At 39.6% G+C, this 27,927-nt stretch overlaps 1 protein-coding gene across 1 annotated transcript in view; it reads right to left on the bottom strand.

Annotated features, from left to right (window-relative positions):
* The window catches only part of LOC122806635 (cholesterol transporter ABCA5-like), a 1,155,982-nt gene that overhangs the window by 377,242 nt on the left and 750,813 nt on the right, over nt 1–27,927 (bottom strand). Inside the window, exon 16 of the mRNA XM_044077221.1 lies at nt 8,025–8,116. Coding sequence (XP_043933156.1) covers nt 8,025–8,116 — 92 coding nt within the window. The remainder of the gene's footprint in view (nt 1–8,024; nt 8,117–27,927) is intronic.

Here is a 27,927-nt window from a genome sequence, read left to right as displayed (position 1 = left end):
GGGTTGAAAGAAGGTGAGAGCGAGCTATGGCAATTTTAGCTGGAGGGGTTAGGAAGGCTTTTATTCTGTAAAGTGACCCTAGTTTTTTATTGATGGTTTTGATAGTTTGGTTAACATGTAGGTGAAATTTTAGATTATTGTCTATGATGACACCTAATAGTTTTGTAGATGGGTCAGGGGAGATTATTGTGCCATCATTTGATTTTACGGTAAAGGTGAAAGCGGTAGACCTACGTGTTGGTGAAAATAACAGGTTTTTAGTTTTTTTGGGATTTAGGATCAGACGATGTTCAGAAAGCCAGTTTATAGCCTGATAATGCAGGTGTGCTCTCTAGAGCCTTGAACCAGGTCTCAGTCACTGCATAGATATCGATGTTCTCCATTTTAAGGAGTGCCTCGAGTGAATGCATTTTGAGATTTACACTTCTAGCAATGAGTAGCATTACCCTCAGTTTTTGCTTGCCTGTTCCTGTTACAGTGGTGAATTTGTCATTTGAACCTTGCCTAAAAAAGGCACTATAGGGGCGGCAAGACCCTTAGCCAGTATCTGGAATCTCAGGAGTGACAGGTGCAGGCCATCTCTGGCAAAGCATCGTGGTCTATCGACCATGTCATCCCAGGCAGACAGATACTGGATCCCCTTAGAATGACACCAAAAGCTTCGCCAATTGTTGAAGTCAATCATTTTGTCCTTGTACTGTGGTATCATTCTGGGTGATGGCAGGATGCTACTCAGGGTTAGGGTGATACCTGCCTGGGCTACAAGATCGGTGAGCTCTTCCATGTCTCTTTTCATGTAGTCCAGGGAGGTACATCTCAGGTCATTCACATCAACATGGACAATGACAGAGGCATAATTGTACTTGTTGTGGAGTGGCCTGAGGCGTAGGTTATGTGGCGGATCCTGGCACTCGACAGGCAGCTGACAGTAACCTTCTCCTTGTTTAGCCTGGTGAGTGGGACATCAGTGTGCCTGACTATAGAGTCACCTATGACTAGTGTGTTGGGTACATTGTTTAGCCTTATGGGCTGTGGTTTATTGGCACACTGAGTCTGTGGGCTATGTAACATTTGCGTTGTGTTGTGGGGGTGGATGTTGCTTGCATTTCTGATTTGGAGGTCTCTGTTGCTTGAGCAGATTATTATTGAGACCCTCCGTGAATGTTTTTGTGTTTCTATGTGTGGATTTTGGTGGTGTAGGTTTAGTGGGACTATGTGATGAGTGTGGTATGGTGCAAGTGTTTACCTTCTCCTCTTGACTGTCAAGTTCAGTCTTGGTTGGAGAGAGCTTTACCTCCACTTTGGCTAGATAAGTGCATATCTCACAGGTTGTGGTGTTGGGTGGTAGGAAGAGAGGGTTGTCTGTGTACATGAAGCAATTGCTACATTGCCCCAAGATGCCCAGATTCATCAGATAGACAGGAGAGAACGCTGGGAGCTAACCCTTGGACATGCCTGAAAAAAACTACTTTCCTCTAGACATGTGAGAAAAGTGAGTATAAGAGCTGTTTTTCTCTAAGCAAGTAAGGAAAGTAAGTACAAAAACTGTTTTCCTCTAGGTAAAGAGGAAGGTTGAGTGCTGTAATAATTTGTAGCTTATTTAGTGCTAACAACAAGTTCTGAACAAGTGCTGAGCACAAATAAGCAAATTCAAGTGCTAAAACTAAGAATCTGTACCTGGACTTTGTGGTAGATAGGCTACCTAGTGCTTACCACTCCCACTGATAAGCTAGAAGGCTTCCCTCCAATACAGAAAGGCTTGGGGGGGGGGGCTCAGAAACTTACAAGCAGTCCTGGATACAACAAATATGTATCTGGGCTAGACTAGTTACAGGAAATGTGTGAAACAAGCACAAATACAGGCTTTTAAACCAGAAGGTTGAAAGAGATGGAAAAACTGCCCAAACGGCCAATAAACTACAATTTCTGGGCCAGAAACCACTCTTGTGGTAGATAGGCTACCTAGTGCTTACCACTCTCACTGATAAGCTAGAAGGCTTCCCTCCAACACATAAAGGCTTGGGGGGCTCAGAAGCTTACAAACAGTCCTGGATACAGCAAATCTGTATCTGGACTAGACTTCTTCTTTTTTCGGCTGCTCCCCTGTTAGGGGTCGCCACAGTGGATCATCTTTTTCCATTTCTTCCTGCCCTCTGCATCTTGCTCTGTCACACCAACCACCTGTATGTCCTCTCTCACCACATCCATAAATCTTATCTTAGGCCTTCCTCTTTTCCTGTTACCTGGCAGCTTAATCCTTAGCATCTTTTTCCCAATATACTCTGCATCCCTCCTCAGCACATGTCCAAACCAACATAATCTTGCCTCTCTGGCTTTGTCTCCAAACCTTCCAACCTCGGCTGACCCTCTAATATACTTATTCCTAATCCTGTCCACCCTCATCACACCCAGTGCAAATCTTAACATCTTTAACTCTGCCACATCCAGCTCTGACTCCTGCCTTTTTGTCAATGCCACCATCTCCAAACCATATAACATAGCTGGTCTCACTACCCTCTTGTAGACCTTCCCTTTCACTCTTACTGGTACTCTTCTGTCACAAATCACTCCTAACACTCTTCTCCATCCACTCCATCCTGCCTGTACTCTCTTCTTCACCTCTCTTCCACACTCACCATTACTCTGAACTGTTGATCCCAAGTATTTAAACTCATCCACCTTTGCCACCTCTACTCCCTGCATCCTCACCATTCCTCTATCCTCCCTCTCATTCACACACACATATTCTGTCTTAGTCCTGCTGACCTTCATTCCTCTTCTCTCTAGAGCATATCTCCACCTCTCCAGGGTTTCCACCACCTGTTCCCTACTCTCAACACAGATCACAATGTCATCGGCAAACATCATAGTCCACGGGGACTCCTGTGTGATCTCGTCTGTCAACCTGTCCATCACCATTACAAATAAGAAAGGGCTTAGAGCTGATCCTTGGTGTAATCCCACTTCCACCTTAAATGCATCTGTCACTCCCACTGCAGACCTCACCACTGTCACACTACCCTTGTACATATCCTGTAACACTCTTACATACTTCTCTGGCACTCCCGACTTCCTCATACAATACCATAACTCCTCTCTAGACACACTGTCATATGCTTTCTCTAAGTCCACAAAGACACAATGCAACTCCTTCTGTCCTTCTCTGTACTTCCCATCAACCCTCTATGTGCTTGTGTGTGTGTGTGTGTGTGTGTGTGTGTGTGTGTGTGTGTGTGTGTGTGTATATATATATATATATATATATATATATATATATATATATATATATATATAGGTCTAGGTCATAATATCAAAGACCAGTATACTCAAATTACAGAAGTTTGAGATGGTAGTAGTGAAAATTATTTTCATCAAAACCTAAAATAATGAAACCCGGAACATCAAACACAAGTTGCCAGATGCCCGGTCTTCACTTAAAGGAAATGTTTCCGGTTACAGACAGCCTACACTAAGTAGCTATCAGTGGTTTTCTGTACCTCACACACCCTCAATAAATTATATATACCAACTCCGAAATTGCACTACACTGAGAAAAAGGTAAATTTCTCGATCCTCACTGTACCGCGATCTCCATTCCAAACCACTGATAGTTACTTAGTGTAGGCTGTCTGTAACTGGAGACATTTTCCTTTAACTGAAGAACGAACATCTGGTAACTTATCTAGTTTGATGTTCTGGGTTTCGTCATTTTACAGTTTCAATGAAAAGGATTTTTGCTATTAGTGTCTCTATCCTCTGTAATTCAAGTATCCTTCAATATTATAAGGTATATATATATATATATATATATATATATATATATATATATATATATATATGGTTTACTATCACAATGCCGACGTGCAATTGCACGGCTATGAAGTATTCGAACAACAGATGTTCGAATACTTCATAGTTCGGCAGGTTATGTGAGCGAACGTTAGCATTGCGAATGGACTGTGCATTCACAATTATAATGTTCGCTCATGTGAGGGGGTCGCGGTACAGTGCGGTTAGGGAAATACATCCCTTTCCTCACTGTAGTGCGATCTCGGAGTTGGAATATTAAGTTAGGGGGGTGTGGGGGGTGCAGGGGGGCTTGCCCTCCTGCATAACTGTGAGTTTCGGCTAGGTAGGTAGGGAGTTACGGGACGGGTGGGAGTGCTGTTGATTGTCGAAAATGTCGCGAGCAACATTTTCGACAATTCACAGCTGTTTTCGACATTAGGGACATACGGAAATGTTCATTTCCGATGTTTAAATTCGAACATTGAGACGCATTTTATTTAGCGTTTCGATTTTATGATAGTAAACCTATATATATATATATATATATATATATATATATATATGGCTTGAGAAAGAGGAAGGGAAGGGAAATGTGATTTTCCATTGCTAGGGTTGCCAGACATGACATTATTTGTTTATTAGTCCACAGTTTGATGCAAATAATACAGGGAACTCACTCTCAGACATTGCTTTTTGGAGATTCCAAAATAAAATCTGTAAGGCATAAGCTAGCCTGAATAAGGATAGAATGACAGTTTTTTACTTTCATTGTCTGTGGTACCTCAACTGTTAGGCAAGCTACTTAACAAGAGATAATCTTCTGATTATTTAATTATGCATGCAGGTGTTAATTATCTCAGATTCACTCCACAATACCATGTGTGCAACAAATCAGAAGACATTTTCAAGCTTTGTACTATTTCTAAAGTATCTTTATTCTTTAGTGCGATTCTCTTTCCAGCTTTGAATGATTATCATATTCCTGAATCTAAACTTTTCGATATTTGGCTCTGGGTTCTGTTCTGAACAGAAACTCACAAGAACTACTCACTGAGAAGATTGTTCGTATGTTCACAGTTTACTTGGTAATAACAGATTTAATCTAAACTTCAAATGTGATACAGTATTTATTAGTCACGTGCTCAAAATTTAAAAAAAACAATAGGGCAGATTTCACCATCGCAAAGATAACTAAAAAGTTGATAACCTTAGAAAGGCTTGCAGATTTGCAAAAACATTAATAAGCTGTGAGTGTTAAGCTCTCTGAACTCTCATTTTATTGTTGTCATAACTGATGCCAACATGAGGGTAAAAGCATTCCTGGTTACTTTAAATCTGAATGCCTACATTCAGACATCAGTTGGTGCTGGGGCTGCCATTTTTATAAAAAGGAAACTACAAGCTAGATACATATTGCCAGATACAAAATATGAAGTTGCTGTGAAAGTTGATGGCCTGATCATGCACAGAGTATAAAGTTTATAAAATTGTTTAGAAGTCCAAAACAAAATTTTGGTCAGCAACTGAGATATATTGTAACTTAATCATCACAGCTGAACAATAAAATTACTTTTATTATTAGGTGAATTCAACAATCTTAACATATATTGGATATCAGGTTGTTTAAGTTATGTATAGGGAGTGTTACATTTCTTAACCTCATGTTGATAACTAACCTGTCTCAGGTAGTTCAGTTCACAACATAAAACACCAGTGATTTAGACCTACTGTTTCCCAGCAATACTGACTTTGTCGTTGACTTCAAGGTTTTGCCAGCTATGGGGAATTCTGACCATGTGTCATTTGAGTTTACTATATTTGGCCAGCACAGCTTTACAAAAATGATCAACTTCTATAACTTAAAAAATCTGGATGAAAATTAGAGTAGACATTAGTAATGTAAATTGTAGGAAGATTTGTAATAATGATTAATTTCACGTTTGGATATACTTTAAGACTTCTTGTGTTAAAGTCTTAACATGAGGCAGCTCTACAACAATGTAGGCACTAAGTGCCTTGCTATGCCCTGGTGGAATGGCAAGTTGAACAAACTGAACTAACATAAGTAGCATCAGTTTAGGTTACATAGGAAATACAAGGCACTCTCACCACAGAAACTGTATCAAAAAGCTATGATGTACTGTCTGTTGCCAAAGCTGGATATAAAGAACATCTCCTATATCTTTAGATAACTATGTTATTTTACAAATGTGTGAACTATCAGGGGATAACACTCTATATTGGACCTATCTGCATGGAATGTTAGGTGAACAGCTCCTACCCACTTACTTCATAGGCTTAGTATTATCTAACTTTGTTCACAAATTGTCAGTGGACCCTCTATAACATGTTTTACCAGAAGGCCAAATATATAATTCGAGTTGGACCATTAATTTTTGAGGTAAGTTAAGTTTAGTAGTAGTACTGTGCCTGGCAATATATCAGGAAATTTTCTCTAACTCTTGATTGAGTTCTTAATTCAACCTTGTTATTCAATATGCTGATCAAATAATATATTGTTCTTAAACCAAAAAATAGGCTAATGTTTTCCCTATATGTAAAAGGGACAAAAAGACAAACCAATTAGTAAAAAACTACAAGAAAAACCTAGCCAAGTTAGAGTTTTCATTGTGTGATTCCTTAAAACTCTTGTAATAGAGGCCCATAGGATATATGCAAATGATCCCTTAAGGACATCAAATGTTTCAGCTATACAGCTTCTGAATGTCCATGAATTTTTACTTTTCCTTTTTAAGTCTTTGTGGATACATTCAGGCCATTAATGGCAAATCCCACTAGCTGTGGACATACATGTTTCAGCCTTCTTATGAAAAAAAAAAACAGTAGTTTGCAGTTTGTGTGTATTGTGGACTGAGTGTAGTCAGAGCAGTATCAGCTTGTTATATTTTATTTATTTGGCTACAAATGTGGGTGTGTGTGGTGGGAGATACTGTAGCAGAGTTTCAGTCCCCTTGACAATGCTATTATGGAAAATGCCATTTGCAGCTATCATTGATTACTGATGCGCTTGCACTGGGATCTATGAACTAAATTGAACCCTGTCTGGCTATTATATGCCACTAGCATGAACTTTTTTTTTTCTTTACACGCTAACTTGCTCAAGACTGATCCTGTATACAGATCATACAATACATAAATCAGGTCTATATTACTTCACTGAAGTTTTATTTCCACAAATACCTAATCATTTGACATCTTTATATCAAACATCCGTTCACTGAATGTTCACATCAGCGAACAATTTCATAGGGAAGGGAGTTAGTTGACCATCATTAGAAATTTGCTGTTTTCCCTACAGCATAGCCCCCCCCCCCCCACCTTGGTGGGTTTGAAGTAATGTGTGTGTGATGATAGCTGTGGTAGAGAAGTAATTCCCTTCCCTATGAAAACTGTTCACTGAAGTGAACATTCAATGAATGGATGTTTGATGTAAAGGGGTTGATGATTAGGTATTTGTGGAAATAAAACTTTGATGAAATAATACAGACCCCACACATCATGACCTCCACACCATTAAATAATTCCTCTGTGTCTGTTGTCCCAAGCAGACCAGTCTTATGCATCAATGTTCATTTGATCAGTTCTAGCCTCCTGGACTTCTCCAGGTGAGGCTTCTGCAGTGAGACACCTTTGATTTCCTGGCATAGGGAAGCCAGACTCTAGTCACTCAGTCCTCTCTCTCATGTCTATCCCTGCAAATGTTGTGCCATTGAACTTGGGCCACATACATAATATTCACATCTATAGCCTCCACTCCATTAGGGCTAATAAACAGTATTTATACATGACTACAACACAGACATTACAGGAATATTTAAGAGAATAAAAAAGTTTAGATGGTAGTATGATTATGCAAAGCATCTTTAACAAATATCTGTCTGTGATTCCACTTTACATTTTATTTTTGATGACGACAAGCTTCAATGTGACTTAATGTGCAGAAATAACTTACTCCACTGTCCCCTTTATAGTAAGTAATCAGCTAGTCTCCATACAGATAAACCACTAGAAAACTGAAATAAAACACCATAAAAAAGCCACGTGCTGTACACAGGTCCTGCATTCTGAAATTAATTTACATCTATAACACTTTTCCATTCAGTGAAAGTATTACACATTGCTTATAGTGAAGTATATCATTGTAATATTTTAGTAGGCAAAATACATTATCAAACAGATTCTGCTTATTTTGGTATATCTGTGAGAGAACCCACCTAAATATAGGGTCTGTTGTCATCACTTGTTTTCCACATCTGCGCTCAATGCAGTTAAGGATAAGCAAGAAAACAATGCTGATTATGAAATACTATAAAAAGAAAAATAAAAATTAGCCTGACATTTAAAGTTTCTAGATACATGTCAGCTTTTCAAATGATATAATGATATAGACAAAAGACGAGATTCAGAAAACAGATGCAATTGTTATAACTGATGGGACAAACAATGAAATGGCAGTATAGCAGAGAAAGTTTATACTGTGAGCTACTAATGAGCTTCATCATCTTTGCCCTGGACTTAATTCCTTCAGTTTCCAGTTGTGTGAAATGCTACCTGAAGCAATTCAGTTACTAGACACCGTTATTGGGACTGACCCTTTTAAAAGCACTTGTGCCCAGCAGTCTTACTGATATGAGAGATAATTACAAAAAGCAAAGGTATAAATACAGATTTACAAAAGTGACAAATGCCTCAATATACATAGGACGTGCAGGCCCACATGGCTGTATTACTAGCACCTGGAATCTGTTTTATTTTTTTTGTTTGTTATCAGAATTTTCAGCCTCTAAACAATATCACCATAATAAATATTACCCGCAGCAGCTTTAGACCTATCTCTCCAAACAGCACCAGCATATCATTTATTTATTTATTTATTTTTATTTTACTTGTGTTAACTAGGTAAGTGGAGTTGTCCTTGCACCCTTTTGGGCCCATACTCCACCATACTAATGAGTGCTAACATCAACTCTGCCCCTGTCCATAACTTCAACCCTTAAAAGTTACCTTACAAAAAAATTCTTGTAACACTACTGTTACTACTACCAAAGACAACTCAGACACATATCACAGACAAAAAGACACATGTACAACACTAAATCTAACCCCTTACTTGGCCCTAACTCAAATCCTAACCCACAAACACTTTCTCAAACCAACATAAAATGTATACTATTACCTAGCCCTTAGTGTAACCGTGTCCCACAAACACTCACACAGTCACAACTAGAATCTATCATCTTACCTAGCCTTTACTGTAACCCTAACCCACAATTACTCACTCATACACTTCCACCACTAGCACCGATCCACTTACCTGTTTTGGAAGAATGAACTGCAGACAAAATGAATGGTCAATAAAACTGTCTCTCTGTAAAATGATACTGCAGTTCACATTGTCAACAAAACATAGCTTAGTGGTTCCACTGTTAAAGTGCCCAGCAGATAATGGAAACAAAAGTGAATAGAGGCATTTGACAAAGATTGGTACAGCTCTACCTGCCTTTACTAAAGTCTAGTAATCCAATAACCACACTTGACAGATACCTTACCTTGCCATTGATGCCTCCGGAATAACCTTCCATGTTACTTACATAAAACATGCAACACATTGTTCATAATTCCTTTAATGGTCCATATCACGCCATTGAGCTTTATACAAAACTAGCTCAGAACATGTCATTCCATTGCATCGTCAACATATGTTTCAAGGTTGCATGTTTAACAAGTCTAGGTTACCATAAGGTACATATTCAATAAAAATAAAGAGACCTCAGATTGATTAAATGGCCGCAGCCCTGTGTTTATTGCCAATTACTGTCAATGACCTTTCTCTAATAGAAGCCAATTATTATGAGATGTGCGCAAGACAGGAATATTAGGGAGGCCATTTATTTCTTTCATAGCATTCCCCTAAACCCAGAGGACAACAGACATCACTGTCGATATCCGGCCCTTCTGATTCATCATACTCACATCATAATAACTTTTCACAATTCATCACAATTACTCTGGGCCGCCTTATAATCTGCCAAGGAGCCATTGCTGGGCGGATAAGTCCTGTGGCAACAATCCCTTGGGGCTGTCTGGCCTGTGGAAGGTCCAGCTAAAGAGTCCTGTGACCTCACCCCCACTTACCTTGGCCTTCCTTACCTTTCCTGCCTTCTGCTTACATGACTGCGACAAACTAGCCTAACCTGTCTATCTTACCCGAAGGAGAAGGCGAAAACCTGAAAAATCCAGTGGGAGAAAACAGGAAATTCTTTCTCGACCCCTAGTGTGATCACCTTTCCAGGTCACCGGGTTCCTTAAGTACCTTACCTGACCCTAAACTAACTGGCAACTACCGCCTGCTTTTACGAGGGGGTGGGTTGGGTGGGACAAGCTGCCAGGGTAGAGATCGAAAAGACTGATTTGCTTTGTTCACAGCCTTTTCAATCCTTCCCCAGGACAGCTCATCCCACCTCAACCCTCCTACCTACCTGACCCTACCTGTTCCCCACCCCCCTCCCCCCACTGAAACCTGAGTCTGAGCTTACCTGCCTCGGACAAATGACAGCTTGCTGTGATTTGCCTTGCTAGCTGTTTTTTCAAGAGCTAGCATTAAGATTAGGTTTGCACTTTAGGAGTCTGAGTTCAGCTGTTAACCTATGTTTTGTAACACCAGGATAATCTTTGTATGGCAGAAGTCATATGGGTAAAATCCAGAAGAGCCAGGGATACTTCTGTTGAAAGGGAAACAAAAGTCACAGCAGTCACCTCTGAGACAGGAATACAGATCAAGATCCATGATTGCCAGCGAAATTCTTGGTAATCCAAAGTTAAAAGTTGTTTGACCAAGCAGATTCTGTTAAAAGACTATTTGTTTTCATCAGTGAAAGCCCTGGTGCTAAAAGATTCTCCATGGAACTCATTAAAGTGCCTAACACAAACTGCGTGGCTTATGCTAAATCCCTTCTCTCATGATGTGTCTGTTTGCGATTCAGAGACATGTTAGCCACAATGAGGAAAGATCTCATTACTGGTTAACTTTACATCTCTGAATCACATTTACTACCATGACATGAAGATCATTCCTGGTGTGCACTTTGTTGTAGTATGCTGTTGCTTCTGGAAGTAGTGCCATTCTCCCACAGTTAATCTCCCACACAAGACACAAACACACCCACACACAGATACACACACACCCACACCCACACCCCATGCATGCATTGCAGTCCTGGTACCTGTACTGAACCTATCTGACATCCTGTGGTTCCCCTCACCCCCATAGTAGTTGAAGTGCATTACAGTATGTATCTAGTAGGCCATGGTGGTCTAGTGTATCCCACCACCCTGCAATCTCTGTACTGTTGTTGGTCTCTGTATGGCACTTTGTTCTTTGATTTATCTCTGGTGTCTAGTGGTTCCCCACACTCTCTGATCCCTGTTGTAATGTTGGTGCTTGTAGAGGACTTTAAGAGTAATCCCTGGTGGTTAGTGAATCTCCCCACCCTGATCCCTGTATCACAGTCAATACCATGACATGGTAGAATGATCATACTGATAAACATGGCTGAACAAATTGTTGAATTACTCAGCTGTGTAAATGCCTTCTTGGATGTGGTTCCAGGGAGAGATCACATGGCTAATTAGCATATACCTCTCCCTCAGAATGCCTCGTTAGTGTTAAGCACACCCACAGGGCCAGCTCTTTCTTTGTGGTATAGGACTATATAGCATCACATTAGAGTGGTTGCTGAATGCGGGAAAGGTACTGTGACATGTACACACATTCTTGAATCCCCACTGAAAAAGTGTTGCAGAGAGTATTTTGCACTTGAGCATGTAGGTTGCAAGAGACTTTCTGGTACCTGGCTTATGCATTCAGAAGACAGACTTTTGTTTCCTAAGGGAGAGAATTTAGTTTTTAAAAATGGGCTCACTAATGGGCACATTTTAAAAACCGTTATCAGTAGAAAGAATTTTATGCACCCAAATTTTGTTTCACCACTAATGCAGCTAAACAAAGTTTTGCGATTAGTTATCCCTACATGCATCCACAACCCCTTTTTCCCATTGGGCCAGGGTGCCACTTCAACAGTGACAATCATCTATAGTCAAGATTTACACCACCAGATGGTTAGCCCTGCTGCTGTAGTTCTTCCACACCACACACTCACATATATGGCCAGTTTAGAGTGACCAATCCACCTACTGCATGTTTTTGGAATATGGGAGGAAACTGGAGTGCTCAGAAGAAACCTACACAGACACACTGAGGACATGTAGACTCCACAGAGAAGAGACCTCAGCCAAGAATCAAACCAGGGAACCTCCTGCTGTGAGGTGACAACACTATCTGCTGTGTCACTAGGGCTGCCCATTGCAATTACTAATACAACATATATAAATCTAAACATGCCAAGATTTAACAAATACACATGATAAATATTTCCTAGTCTACACAGATAATACTACAGATTTTCAGTAGCAGAATACTTGAAGATGTGACATCAAGAATACCTAATAGTGATACAAAGTGATATAATGTAGAAAATGCCTGAAGCTAAGGGAACCTGCTGTGAGAAAGCATTAGGAAGACTTCAATGGAAAGAAAATCTGCAACAGAATTGAGCATGCTCTTCAAGATTTATATTCTTAGAAGGCAATTCATGTGAAGAGGTGAATGATTGCATCAGATTAGAAAACATTTATATTTTTCTGACCGAGAATAATGAGAAAATAGGGCTAACCTGAGTGAGTGGTGTGTGGGAAGTCATCCAACAGGAAGGAGAGTACAATACCAGGTGAAAGGTGCCAATGCCGAAAAGGCCCATTCAGATATGGCTAGACCTATTTGGGACCTCAGTGTACTGTATGACACCTGAGACTTATGATCTAAGTTTATAGAAAAAGGACAAGGGGTGCAACTGGCAAAAATAGAAAGGAGGGACAGAAGTTTTCAGAAAGAAGAATCCAGTAGGAGTAAAGCCCCTTTCTGTGAAAGTGTTGGTATTAGTTTTAATTAGCAGGGCACAGTGCAGACTAAGGGCCAGAGAGAGAGTGACAAAATGATAGCTCGTATAAAGAATTTTTTGAACTACAAGAGTCTTTTAGAAGGTAACAGGGACTATTAGAAGAAAGGTGCATTCTATTTTGGGTATGAGCACAGTTTTGGCTATAGCCCTCATTTTAGTAGGCTTTATAGTCTGCAGGTTTATTTTAGTTGACTGAGAATGTTAGAGCTGATAAGGTAGACATGATGGTTAAAGTTCAAGGTGGGATCTAGTGCTACTCCCGCTGTATTTGTGAGACTTAACTTGGACTATAATATTTTCTTAGGGGTCTCAATTGTGTATGGGAAGGGAGAAGAAAAACATTTCTGAAAGATGCCAAGAAGCGCAGAATTACATTTAAAAGTAAAAATGATAAATCATTTTGTAGACGTGATCGGCCAGAAAAGCTATTCTGACTAACATGCAAGACTAGAAACTTGTCAGCACATATAGAAAAGTTAGAGTGAGGAAAGAGGCATAAAGAAAGGAAATTAAAGTATACGTGGAGGAAAACTGCATGAAGAAATGAATTATGTGGATGATGCAAGTTGGTGATCATAGGGTGGAAGGAGAGCTGCTATAGTATGCTAATATAGTACGGTTTGTGAGGTAGTTTTAGGACCAAATGAGGGCTTTTGCATAGAACGACAGTTTGTGTGGTTTATTAAGAAGTATATGTTGATTTAAATGGTCAAATAATCTTGTGAGACTGATGAACAAAGCTCTAGTTAATAGGCCTTTATCCTTGTTAGGATAGATATACTCAATGTCCTGGAAAACAGCTATAGTACAGTTGAAGCCTAGTCTAAACATATGCTATTAGTCGGTTAATATGAGTCTGTCATTTATGATGTAGAATATTTCATTATAGGCTAGTGTTTCAAATATTTTTGAAGAAAGGAACTTTGGCTGTTTGGTCAACAGTGGACTGGGCAGGCAGGATTAGCAGTTTTAGGAAATGGGATGTCTACTGCAGTTTCCAACGAGCAGGTATCGATCCACCAGTAAGAGATAAGATATAGGTGTAAAGTGACAGTCTGCCTTTTTACAGATATAGAATATAATTTATAATTATGCTTCACTATGTGTTGATATTTTAATTTATATTAAATGGTTATACACAGCAGAACTGGAAGCATCTAAAATGAACATTTTATCGGTAATCTGTTATAGAGTACTGTTGGTTGGATGAGGTTGAGCAATGTAATCTGTTAGAGTAACATTGGTTGGATGAGGTTGGGCAATGTGAGGGTGGAAGGAGGAGTTTGGGAGGTTTGCAGGTGATGGCATCCTGTGCTGAATCATTTTTGTTTAAGGGAAGGGCAGATTGTTAGTACTACCTTGTGTTCCAAAGAGTGATTTTCTTTCAGTGCGATATAGTTTGAGGGCGGAGATGAAATCTTTTTTCTGGAAATATGACAGTCAGATGTTGCTTTCTTTATAATTCTTCTAGATTAATTTCTTAGGTCAATGTATAATGGTTAACATTTGGTTAGTTAGTGGTTTTTCAATGCGTTTCTGGGCATGATGCATCAATTTATATAGATAAGTTCCTATGTTAACCAGAGCTGATATTACTTATGAGTCAACACTATTTTATTGGATAAAGACTGCATCGCAGATTTTATTAAATACTGTCTTCACAGCTTCATGGTAAGGGCTATTACCTGTATAGTCCAGACAGTCAACCATGCACTTATAAATTTCAAACAGACATGTTTCACCAATTTTTTGTTTTCTTGTTCATAACTGGAGTAACATGGGTAAAAAATAATATTCAGTACCAAACCTGAGAATGAATGCATGTTTATATGGCCATGTCTGATGCAAACTCATCATAAGACAGGTTGCATGCACTTACTGTATGTTAAAACTTACAGCTTCTTCAATTAAATAAGTAGATGCAGAACATATATAAATGAAAATATTCATCACCACAAAGAGAAGAAGAGAGAGAACCTCAATACCATAATCAACAGAACAAGCTGGAGGGATAGGTTCATAACCCAGAGATTGCCCATGCTATGGAATAGACTTCCCTTAAACATCAAACAGAGCACATCAATGGCCCTCTTCAAGAGAAATATTGATGAGTGGATGGGAAATAGAAAATTCACCCTTGGGATCACTCCAGTGGCTCTACTCGATAGAGGTACTGGGAACTAAGGTCAGGTGGCATGATGCCAGGGTAAGGGCAGGTATGGGCTAGGCTTGTAAAGGCTCCAGGGCCATTAGCCTAGTACACACCTATAAACCTATGAGAGAGAGAAGGATGCTACTCTATTGATATGAGCTAACAACAGAAATAATCAGCAGTAACATGCCATCACAGGAAAGACTTGTTCATGCTATTCCCAAGGCAGCTTAACATTAGACTAACCCACATATTACACACTAAGGGTGACATCATGCACTGGCAAATTAACTGTTTTGTTCTAATCTCTATGACCTCTGCCCATAATAAAATCCAGTCATGTGCTGGCTGACACCATTTATTACTGCTGACTCAAACATTTCCTAGTAAATAAATGCTAATAAAGACATACGTAAACTGATATAAGCCTTATCACCAGAGGTGAGCATGGCAAATCAATGACCATATTAGCTCTGTGGAGGGAAAGCATAGGTATAAATGAACATATCAGAGTAAGGTCTATAGTGGTGATAATTGTAAAATAGGGTTCCTATTATTTCCTCAAAGAGGCATTCTATCGAATGCCTTTTCATCAAACTTGAAACCACGAAATTTGAAAACATCGAATGTCCACATATGCAATTTTTTTCCTTGTGAAAAAAATCGCTTGACCATCCTCATCAGTTTGCCGTTTTCCCCACTGTAGTACGATCTTGGAGTTGGTATATTTAGTTAGGGGTGCCTGAGGGGCACAGCCCCCCACATGGGGGGTGTGGGGGGGCAAAGTCCCTGACTTTGTAGTGTTTGTCATTATTTGTTGGTGTTTGTAGGGCAAGTGATTTCTTTCCAAGGGAAAGAAATCACTTATGTGGAGGTTCAATATTTTGAAAATTCACAGTTTTAGGGTCAATGAAGAGGCGTTCGATGGAATGCCTCTTCGAGGAAATAATATAGACCTGTAAAATATCATTAATTATTAACACATACAAACATACAAATCAAGATTTATTACATAAAGCTTACATGGGATATACAGCCATCTTCCATCATTACCTAACATACAGTCAGCTCAGTATTGTAATACATTCATGTTATATACTGTTATACTGTACATAAGTACATACACATAAGGCCACATTCTAAGCCTGTTCCCACTGGCTGACTCTCATTGGTACCTTTTACAGTCAATCTTTCATTGCACATTTCGAAGCTCAGCATTTTATGAACAGTAATGGTTATGGAATATCTACTACACCAATTAAGCAAAACCAGAAATATTTGTAAATCAGTCTAATGATTATTATCTTTTATAATGGTCAGCTAACTTCCACAAAATCCAATTAATTAGAATTAGCTGGTTTTACTGTTAATAGGAGATTTAGTTTAGATCTGTGTTCTTTGTTATCAGCAGTCCCTGTAATTATAAACTCAAGGATGTTTATTATTATCCTGTGCAATATCAGTCTTATAACTGCAGTATTTTCTTAACTCATGTCAACATCCCTTTTCTTTGCATAAATCGGGGGTGGGTTCTTTCACTTTGCATTAAAAAAAAAATAATAATAATAATAAATAAAATAATATATGCTTACAGGTTAATTTTTCATCAGGTTAACTTCTGCAGCAATTAGAGCAGTGCCAAGGATCAAATGGTAGAAGTTGAAAAAGGATAACTGTAAGGCGGAGTTCAGGGAAGAGTTAAGACAGGCAGTGGTTGGCAGTAAAGAGTTACCAGACAGCTGGGCAGCCACAGCAGAGGTGGTAAGGGAGACAGCTAGAAAGGTGCTTCCTGTGACATCTGGACAGAGGAAGGAGGACAAGGAGACCTGGTGGTGGAATGAGGAAGTACAGGAGAGTATACAGAGAAAGAGGTTGGTGAAGAAGAAGTGGGATTGTCAGAGAGATGAAAAAAGTAGACAGGAGTACAAGGAGATGAGGCATATCGTGAAAAGAGAGGTGGCAAAGGCTAAGGATAAGACACATGGTGAGTTGTATGAAAGGTTGGACACTAAGGAGGGAGAAAAGGACGTGTACCGATTGGCTAGACAAAGGGACTGAGCTGGGAAAGATGTGCAGCAGGTAAGGGTGATAAAGGATAATGAAGCAAATGTAGTCACAACTGAGGTGATTGTGCTGACAAGATGTAAAGAGTACGTTGAGGGGCTGATGAATGAAGAGAATGAGAGAGAACGTTGGATGATGTGGAGATAGTGAATCAGGAAGTGCAAAAGATTAGCAAGGAGGAAGTAAGGACAGCTATGAAGAGGATGAAGAATGGAAAGGCTGTTGGTCCAGATGACATACTTATGGAAACATGGAGGTGTTTCGGAGGGTCTACCTGATTACGTCGAAAGCAGAAAACACCAACAACGAGATAAGCAACACCGTAAGATTGACAACGGAGAAGACCGACAGTTGAAAAGCCTGACGCTGAGAACACTGACATGATAAGGTAAGTGTGCAATAGGGATGGACGTTAGGGTCAGGATGTGTTTAAGGTAAGTGTGTGATATTGAGGGATGTTAGGGTTAGGGGCGGATTAAGTGAGTTAGGGTTAGGGTGCGAGTAAGGTAAGTGTGCGATAGTGATGGACTTTAGGGTTAGGGGTGGATTAAGTGAGTTAGGGTTAGGGTGCAGGTAAGGTAAGTGTGTGATAGTGATGGACTTTTGAGTTAGGGGCGGATTAAGTGAGTTAGGGTTAGGGTGCGGGTAAGGTAAGTGTGCGATAGTGATGGACCTTAGGGTTGTGTATGTAAGGTTTAGTGTAGGTTTGTAAGGTTTTTGGTGTGCTTGTGTTGTCTGTGTGTTTTTTTGGATAAAGTCTGTGTTTTGTTGATTGTCAGGATTGTGGTTTGTCGGGCATGTGAATTTTCGTGATTTTGAACTTTCGGTTTTGTGGTGTCGGTTATTTCGTTGTCCGTGTTTTGGCATGTCGGTGTTATCAGGTAGACCCGTTTCGGCGAGATGATAGTGGGGTTTTTAACTGGATTGTTTAACAAAATCTTGGACATATAGCAATATAAAAGAGGAAGTGCTTTTTGATTGAATAGGATCTGATGAAGGCATAGCCAAAAACACTTATCCTTATTTCATTTCAGTTTTTATCTCAAATTGGTTTTATTGAATTGTTTTGGCTTGAATAAAGGATTTTTATGTAACTTTATGTGAATTTTTAAAGTATAAGATTGCATTGCATCTCTCTGTGGTGGCACTACAGCTTTTTATGTAATTATTATGGTGGTACAGCTGTAGCATTGTTGCCTCACAACAAGAGGTTCTCCCATTCGATTCTCGGCTAGAGTGTGGGGAGTGCCTTCTGTGTGGAGTCTGCATGTCCTCTCTGCTGTTGGGTGGACATTCGAAAGACATGCTTAAATGGGCGTGCCTTCATTGAAGGTTGAACATCGAGCTGGCACCTCGGCTTTCGTGAAAATCTACTGCCAATCATTAGCGGACCGGAGTTCCGCTGTGGCAACCCCTAACCGGGAAAAGCCGAAAGACAACAACAATAACAACATTTTGATATTTTAACACCACAGCCTTTAGCAAATGAGAAGCTTTTGCTATGTTTTGTTTTAATTTTTAAGAATAAGGGTGATGTGCAAGCTGTAGTATCTACAGAGGATAAAATTGATCAGCCACAGCATGAAGTTATGGGAAAGAGTAGTGGAAGTTAAGAAGGGAGGTAATGATTAGTGAGCAGCAGTATGGTTTCATACCAGGAAAGAGCACTCCAGATGTGATGTTTGCTCTGAGGGTGTTAATGGAGAAGTATAGAAAAGGTCAGAAGGAGGTGCACTGTGTCTTGGAAAAAGCATACGACAGGGCATGTGGAAGTCGGGTGTAGCAGAAAAGTATGTAAGAGTGGTACAGGATATGTACAAGGGCAGTGTGACAGTGGTGAGGTCTGCAGTAAGAGTGATGGATGTGTTTAAGGTGCAGGTGGGATTACATCAAGGATCAGCTCTGAGCCCTTTCTTATTTGCAATGGTGACGGACAGGTTGACAGATTAGAATAGACAGGGGTCTCCGTGGACTATGATGTTTGTGGATGACATTGTGATTTGTAGTGAAAGTAGGAAACAGGTTGAGGAGAACCTGGAGAAGTGGAAATATGCTCTAGAGAGGACACCAATTAAATGAAGGCCAGTAGGACTAAAACAGAATATATATGTGTGAATGAGGGAGAGGAAAGAGGAATGGTGAGGATGCAGGGAGTAGAGCTGGTGAAGGTGGATGAGTTTAAATACTTGGGATTAACATTTCAGAGTAATGGTGAGTGTAGAAGAGAGGTGAAGAAGAGAGTGCAGGCAGAGTGGAGTGGGTGGAAAAGAGTGTCTGGAGTAATTTGTGACAGACAGGTACCAGTAAGAGTGAAAGGGAATGTCTACAAGATGGTAGTGAGACCAGCTATGTTATATGGGTTGGAGACGGTGGCACTGATGAAAAGACAGGAGTCAGAGCTGGAGGTAGCAGAGTTAAAGATGTTAAGATTTGCACTGGGTGCGATGAGGATGGGCAGGATCAGAGATCACAGTGATCTGTAACAGGAGCAGTCAAATGAAAAAGAAAAAAAGAAGTCAGTAATAGGCCTTTACTTGACAAGTACTGTAATAAAGCAGGTTCCCTGTCTTCAAAAAGTTAGTTCCTCACATAGAGTATAATCTGGAAGGAACAACGTAGAGGTCTGAGGTTTGTCTCCCCAACTTCGAATAAGTCTTGGAATGTACCAAATGGAGCTCCTGTGACAAAAAGCTAGAATCCAGGCCTACAGCTTTAGCATTTTGTGACAACCTGTTTCCTGGACAAGCTGTTTGGACTGCTCAAAGATACCAAAAAGTACAGTTTTGTTCCAAATTGCTGCATTTACTTTATATATAATTTTGGAACTAAGAAGCTAGCAAGTAATGCTCTCAGTTTTGGTTTTAAACTGGGAAAACAAAAACTGCTTTTATTTTGTTTTCTGATAGGCTATATGGGTCTCCTTCATATGATCGAACTTTCAAAAGTTTGACTTTCATATGGCCAAGACCGTATGATCGAACTGTTGAAAGTTCGAATGTTCCTAACAGAGATCTCCATACAGAATGGAATGGGAAGAGTTCCCTTTTCTGTACTGTAGTGCAATCTCAGAGTTGGTACATATAGATAGCAGGGGTATGGGGAGTGCATGGGGGCTTGCCCCCTGTTAAAACCGTTCAGGTAATTTTTTTTCTTTTTTTGTTTACTTTTATATTAGATGTTCAAACTTACAAAAGTTTGATCATATGGTCTCGGCCATATGAAAGTCGAACTTTTGAAAGGTCGATCATCTGAAGTGGACCCATATATACACCTTAGATACAGTAAACCTTTGTTTTTCATACAAATCTCTGCCTCCACTTTGTATAGTTGCAGTTCATTTTGTCAAACATTCATGTATTCAACAAAGTGAGGTCCTGGTTCATTTGTATAAACATTAAATTTAACAAATGTCATTTTGCTGAATGCCTGATTTGTCAAAAGAGGAAAGTAGGTTTGTATTACAGGAGGCAATGAGCGTGCGTGCGTGCGCGCGTGTGTGTGTGTTTGTGTGTGTGTGTGTGTGTGTGTGTGTGTGTGTGTGTGTGTGTGTGTGTGTGTGTGTATGTGTGCATGTGTGCATGCGTGCATGTGTATATCTTTGGGTTAGGGTTAGATAAGGGAATAGATTTAGCATGTGTGTGAGCATTCTTGGGTTAGGATTAGAGTAAGAGCTGGGTATGTAGTTAGAATTAGCAAGCGCATGTGTGTGTGTGTGTGTGTGTGTGTGTGTGTGTGTGTGTGTGTGTGTGTGTGTGTGTGTGTGTGTGTGTGTGTGTGTGTGTATGTATGTGTCTCTGTGCATGAGTGTCTGGGTGTGTTTTCCTATATTTGTCATGCTTTTTAAAGTAAAACATAGTCCCTCTGTCCATTTTAGTAATACATGCCAAACTTTAACCCTAATCTTGCCTCTGCCTCTAACCCTAACTGTATACTCGTATATCTTACCTTAGAAAAACACTTTTTGTAATACTACCACTACTCAGACAAATTCAAGTCTGAATGTTCTGACATTCTGGATTAGAGTTCACAAAAGGAAATTTTCTGTTTGTAATCTTTTGTATGTTTTGTGTGTTGTAATTTAAATGTTTAAAATGTTTTTGTTGATATATGTGTGTTGACATTTTAACATTTCTAACATTCATAATATAATAATATACATCTATTTGGAGTTGTTAAGGTAGTCCAAACTCCCAAATGTCAACTTCTGTTTAGCTGACACTTTTTGGTCAACAAAACAGATGGTTGATAGGTGTGTGAGGTCAACAATTTCTGGGGTTGGGGAATATGCTCCTTTCCAAGGGAGTTGTATGACCTCGGAGATAATATATATATATATATATATATATATATATATATATATATATATATACATCTATAGGTTCATAGGTGTGTACTAGACTAATGGCTCTGGAGCCTTTATAAGACTAGTCCATGGGATTACCCTGGCATCGTGCCACCCAACCTTAGTTCTTAGTGCCTCTGTCGAGAAGAGCCACTGGATTGATCCCCCAGGGTGAATTTTCTATTTCCCATCCACTCATCAAGATTCCTCTTGAAGAGAGCCAGTAAGGTGCTCTGCTTGACATGTATGGGAAGTCTATTTCATAGCATGGGCAGTCTCTGGGTTATGAACCTGTCCCTCCAGCATGTTCTGTTGATTGTGGTAATGAGGTTGAGGTCTCTAGAGCGTGTGATGCAGAGGGATTGGGATTTCTTTAGATTTAGCATTTCTAACAGAGCTGGGTCAGACATGGCTTTGTAAGTCAAGCAGAGATCGCCTCTATGTAGGCGATATGAGACGGAATAGTTGGAGTTTTTTGAGTCTGTCCATATAGGACAAATGTTTAAGGCCTAGGATCCTCTTTGTGAGGTACTTTTGTGGCCTCTCCAGTTGTTGCAGCTGTCTAGTGAGGTACATGCCAAATGGGGCATTGTATGCAATGACTGACCTAATGAGGGAAGAGTAGAGGGAGACAATGACCTCTTTCTTCCTGGATACAAAACCCTTAGTAATGAGATGTACCACACAAAAAGACTTTCTGACCACAGTGGCAATGTGGTGGTCAAAAGAAAGGTTGCTGTCAGCCTGTGTTCCGAGATCTCTTATAACGCCTTCTGTGTTCAGTGAACTACCATTGATGGGGTAATTCAAGGGAACCGGGTTTTTCTCAAGGGGGATGACAACACATTTTTTGGCATTGAGCTTAAGGCCATGGTTCTGGCACCAGTCGTTGGTCTCATTGAGACCTTTCTGTAGGATGTCAACATCACTTGGGGAGTTAATAATAGCTCCCAACTTGCAATCATCTGCAAACTTTGTAAGCCAGAGTCCCTTTGTGTTGGCCTGGTCTTCAGAGAAATAGATACCAAACAGGAGAGGACCCAGGACCGAACTCTGTGGGACTCCACTCATGACTGGTCGACAGTCTGACTTGGAGTCAGCTACTTTCACACTGTGGGTTGTATCTGTGAGCCAGTTTCCAACCCACCTAGTGATATAGGGGTTGATGCCTAGCTTAGTGAGTTTTTCTATGATTTCTGAGTGGGGAATGGTATCAAAGGATTTGGCCAGATCAAGGTAGGCTGTATGAACCACCTTGCCTTCATCCATGGCTCTAGCGACTGACTCAAAGAAGTCGACCAAGTTGAGCAGGCATGATCTACCCATCACAAAACCAAACTGTGTAGGATCCAGAGTTTGGAGATTCCCTATATCCTTGTTTATTAGGTCCATGATGATGCGTTCCATAGCTTTGCATATCAGATTCGTCAGTCTAATGGGAAGATAGTTACCAGGGTCTGTAGTCACTCCTCCCTTGTGGAGAGGGCTGACTGTAGCAGTGCGCCATTCAGTAGGGATAAAGCCTGAGGTGAGGCTGTGATTGAACAGGGTACACAGGTGAGGTGCCGGTTCACTCTTTAGTTCATGTAGAACACAGTCGGGGATATTGTCAGGTCCCATAGAAGCTGTATTCCTGGCCTTGGTCAGTGCTGTTATAACCTGTGCAGCAGTAATACTGGGTGCCTGCCAATCTACAGGTATTGTGATTGGCCCTTTGTTGGGGGTGAGAGGGGTAAAGTTGGCACTGAATCTGTTGGCCAGTATATTGGAATATATCTGTTGGCTTGGTAATAGGAGGTACCATTGTGCAGTAGCTCAGAGCAAATCAGAAGGACTTTCTGACCACAGTGCAATGTGGTGGTCAAAAGAGAGGTTGCTGTCAACCTGTGTTCCTAGATCTCTTATAATGTCTTCTGTGTTCAGTGGACTATCATCGATGTGGTAATTCAAGAGAACTGGGTTTTTCCCAAGGGGGATGACAACACATTTTTTGGCATTGAGCTTAAGGCCCTGGTTCTGGAACTAGTCGTTGTTCTCATTGAGGCCTTTCTGTAGGATGTCAACATCACTTGGGGAGTTAATAACAGCTCCCAACTTGCAGTCTTCTGCAAACATTGTAAGCCAGAGTCCCTTTGTTTTGGCCTGGACTTCAGAGAAGTAGATACCAAACAGGAGAGGACCCAGGACTGAACCCTGTGGGACTCCACTCATGACTAGTTGACAGTCTGACTTGGAGTCAGCTACTTTCACACTGTGGATTCTATCTGTGAGCCAGTTTTCAACCCACCTAGTGATATAGGGGTTGATGCCTAGCTTAGTGAGTTTTTCTATGATTCATGAGTGGGGAATGGAATCAAAGGCTTTGACCAGATCAAGGTAGGCTGTATGAACCACCTTGCCTTCATCCACGGCTCTGGTGACAGACTCAAAGAAGTCGACCAAGTTGAGGAGGCATGATCTACCCATCACAAAACCAAACTGTGTAGGATCCAGAGTTTGGAGATTCCCTATATCCTTGTTTATTAGGTCCATGATGATGCGTTCCATAGCTTTGCTTATCAGATTCGTCAGTCTAATGGGAAGATAGTTCCCGGGGTCTGTAGTCGCTCCTCTCTTGTGGAGAGGGATGATTGTAGCAGTGTGCCATTCAGTAGGGACAAAGCCTGAGGTGAGGCTGTGATTGAACAAGGCACACAGGTGAGGTGCCAGTTCACTCTTTAGTTCATGTAGAACACAGTCGGGGATATTGTCAGGTCTCATAGAAGCTGTATTCTTGGCCTTAGACAGTGCTGTTATAACCTGTGCAGCAGTAATACTAGGTGCCTGGCAATCTACTGGTATTGTGATTGGCCCTTTGTGGGGGGTGAGAGGGGTAAAGTTGTCAATGAATCTGGAGGTATCATTGTGCAGTAGCTCAGAGCAAATCTGGGTATTGCCGTAGAGATTCTTTACATAACTAAACAAGGCCTTATGGTTGTCTTTACTATCTGCTGCTATTCTGTTTTCATAGCTAGCTTTATAGGATTTGATGAGGGCTCTTGTTGAGGCTGATAAGGGAGTTTTTCCAGTCTTGGGATTTCACCTTATTCCGCTTCAGTTTCCTCCTTCTGTTGTAGATATCTATATATATATATATATATATATATATATATATATATATATATATATATATATACATACATGCATACAAATGTTTCAAGCACGGGCATTAAAGCCCTTCTAGCTTGCCAATATGCCAAAACACTTGTTCCCATAATAAATGGCCAGGCTGTTCTTAAAAATATCTAAACTGGTACATGCTTTAACGTAATTTGGTAGTCTGTTCCAAGCATCAGCTACTCTGTAAGAGAACAAATTAGTACACTTCTCATTCCTATAGAATCTTCCACATAGGTTATCTGACAATTCTCTAGTACCTTTTGATAACCCCAAACCATACCTCTCAACCTCTTAGAGCAAGAAATCTGGACAAAGCCATAAATAAAAGTGGGACAAAGGCACAAAAATAGGGACAATTTTTAAATATTGCTCTTACAAACTTAGAAAGTTGATAAGATAACAGGTTTTGCATTACCATGAATTTTCTGAATTATATGAAGTCTGAAATTCAAATGTCTGTCATTATTTTCTAACTTCATTCTTTAATGATTTGCCACTAATTTGCCAGAAAAACAGAATTTTATGAAAAACGGACCACAAATATCAGGCAAAAATCTGGACATTCTGCAAAAATCTGTACATTTGAGAGGTATGCCCCAGACATTCCCAGAGGTAGTTGTCCCTAAATGCCCTATATACCTGAATAAGATCTCCTCTTAAATATCTGTAAGAGACACTGTACAAGTTCAGATATTTTTGTCTTTCATAATAACTTAGATTTTCACATCCAAAGATGTCCTTAGTATATTCCTGCTGTACTCTTTCCAGTGTATTCATGCTTGTTTTCCTATAGGATTTCCATATTGTTATTCCATACTCAAGTTTGGGTCTAATGTAACTAACAAACAATGACTTCATTATGTTTGATTTCCTAGACTTTACAGATCTTTTTATACAACCTATAGTTCTATAGCTATCATTAGCCAATTGGTTGATATGATTGGAAAAACTCATAGCTGAATCTACCCATATACCCAGGTCCTTAAATGAGTCTACAGTTTCAATCATCGTGTGCTGTATTAAATATTCACCTTTCAGATTATGTATCCCAAATCTCATATGCATAGTTTTTGATGTATTTATCAATATATTATTCTCCTGTGCCCAAATGGTCAATGTAGTCAAATTATTTTGCAGACACATGCCTTATCTGTAACACTTGTAATCAGTTTACCCAATTTCAGGTCATCAGCGTATAGACTGTAGAACACCTCAGATGAAAAAGTAAGGTCTGAAAGATATAATCTACTAAACAAGTAAGGGCCTAGTACATAGCCCTGTGGGACACCTTGACTGTAACCGAGGATTTCACCTGTCCAGTTGGTGTGTGATACTTGCCATGTCCTATTTGTAAGCCATGCAGCTATCCATCTTATCAACAGTACATCAATACCTAGTTGTACTAATTTATTGATCAGTGTTTTGTGCATGACCTGTCAACTGCTGAAGTTAAACCTATATAAATCACATCACAGCACAATTTTTCAGTCATAGCTGTTATTATATTGTTATAGAACATCATGTTACAGGTAGTAATATATCTATTTTCAACATATGCATGCTGATATATGGTTTCAAGTCACAACCTATCCAGTTCTGACAATAACTTATCCAGTATTACCTTCTCCATTATTTTTCCACAACATGAAAGTAGACTTAAGGGTCTATATGATTCTGTGTTTGTCCTACTCCCCTTTCCCTTAATGACAGGTTTAATAAGTGCATGTCTCCAATCTTGAGGAATCTGCCCATATTTATATGACCTAGTGAATAATAGATGTAATGGCAATGTAAGTTCTTGCTTAAGTGTTCTCAGGTCATTGTTACTTATTCCGTCTCCTCCCTGTGCTTTCTTTGGATCCAGTTTGCACAGTTCTTTTTCAATATAATCTCATTTGATTCCAGTATCTAGGGTTACCTGGATGTCACTAGAACAACGTACCACCCCTTTTGTGGAACCAAACTGTTTTGCATAAGATTTTGTAAATATATCTATAATCTGTTGTGTCTGATAATAAATTTTAGAATCTGCACACAGTTTATCAATTTGTGTATCTTTACTCCTTCCACATCTTATGTATCTATAAAAAGGTTTCCTATTATGCTCAATATCTTTATATACATTTTCTTCAAATTTTTCTTGATCTTGTCTAACACTATGATAATCTGTTTGTCCAGCTCATTTATTTCAGTTTTCAAAGCTGTAGTTTGACCTCTCTTCCATTTCTTATATTTTTTGTCTCTCACCTTAATCAGGTATCTTGTTCTTATGGAAATATACACCCCTGATGTTGTGTGCCTAGATCCTGATGTTAAACATTTTTTGACTTTTTGCACTCAAACAATTTCTCTTTCAAAACTTTCCACATTCCATCTGCAGTTTTTTCCACTGAACATCTCACTCCAGTTGATTTTATATAGTAACTGTTTTGCTTCCCTATAATCTGTAATTAACCTTCTGTGCATTGGTTTAGATTTCAGTTTGGCAGAATTATCTAGCAACAAATTAACCTTTATGACCCCATGATCACTGCACATCAATGGTGGTAAAACTTGACTTGAAGTTGCAGTAATTTCTTTAGGAACACAAACAATATCTAGTATATTCCGTCCCCCGGTAGGTTTTTTTACAATCTGAAGCATTTGTTGTTCCTGAATATACTCTGTGAATAATTTCTTTACTAACATTGTTGAATCAATATTATTCCAGTCTGTTTCTGGTAAATTGAAGTCCCCAGCTAATATTATTCTTCCCTCCTGTGTTTCATGTAAGAAATGTATGAATTCCTCTAGGTCATCTGCACTTGACTTTGGTGGTCTGTACACTCCAATTGTTATATGTTCCAGGGTTGTCTTTATTGTCACAGTTACACAATCTATAGTATTGTTGTTATCATTGAACATGTAATAATCACAAGTCTCATCTATCTTTAATCCCTATCATAACACCTCCACCTGATTTTTTGTTAGAATGTCTGTTACGGTAAAAACATTTATACCCTGACAGAACTGGTTTCCAGTCATTGTTCTTTAACCATGTTTCACAAACTATAACAACATCAATCTTGTGGGAACGTAGCAAATTTTCTAATAAAAACACTTTATAATTAATGCTCCTAGCATTAACAACCATCAGAGATGCATCAAATGTTGCTAACTGTGAACTGTTACATTTTTGACCTGGCAAAAATCCTGGCTAGTGTTTGTCAAATATTGCAAAATATCTGCTGCAAAAATTATCTTCCCTGATCTAGACAAATGCACACCATCCTGTCTGAACATGTGTGCCCAAAAGAAGGCTTGGATGCTCTACACATTTCCAGTTTTTAAAACAGGACATTTTCTCCATGTAGGTGTTTATCCAAAAAATCTTTTCATTCACA

This window comes from Protopterus annectens, chromosome 7.part0 (assembly GCF_019279795.1).
Source record: "Protopterus annectens isolate FY-2018-M chromosome 7.part0, PAN1.0, whole genome shotgun sequence".
NCBI lineage: Eukaryota > Metazoa > Chordata > Ceratodontiformes > Protopteridae > Protopterus > Protopterus annectens.
This window is presented reverse-complemented; position numbering and strand designations above follow the sequence as displayed.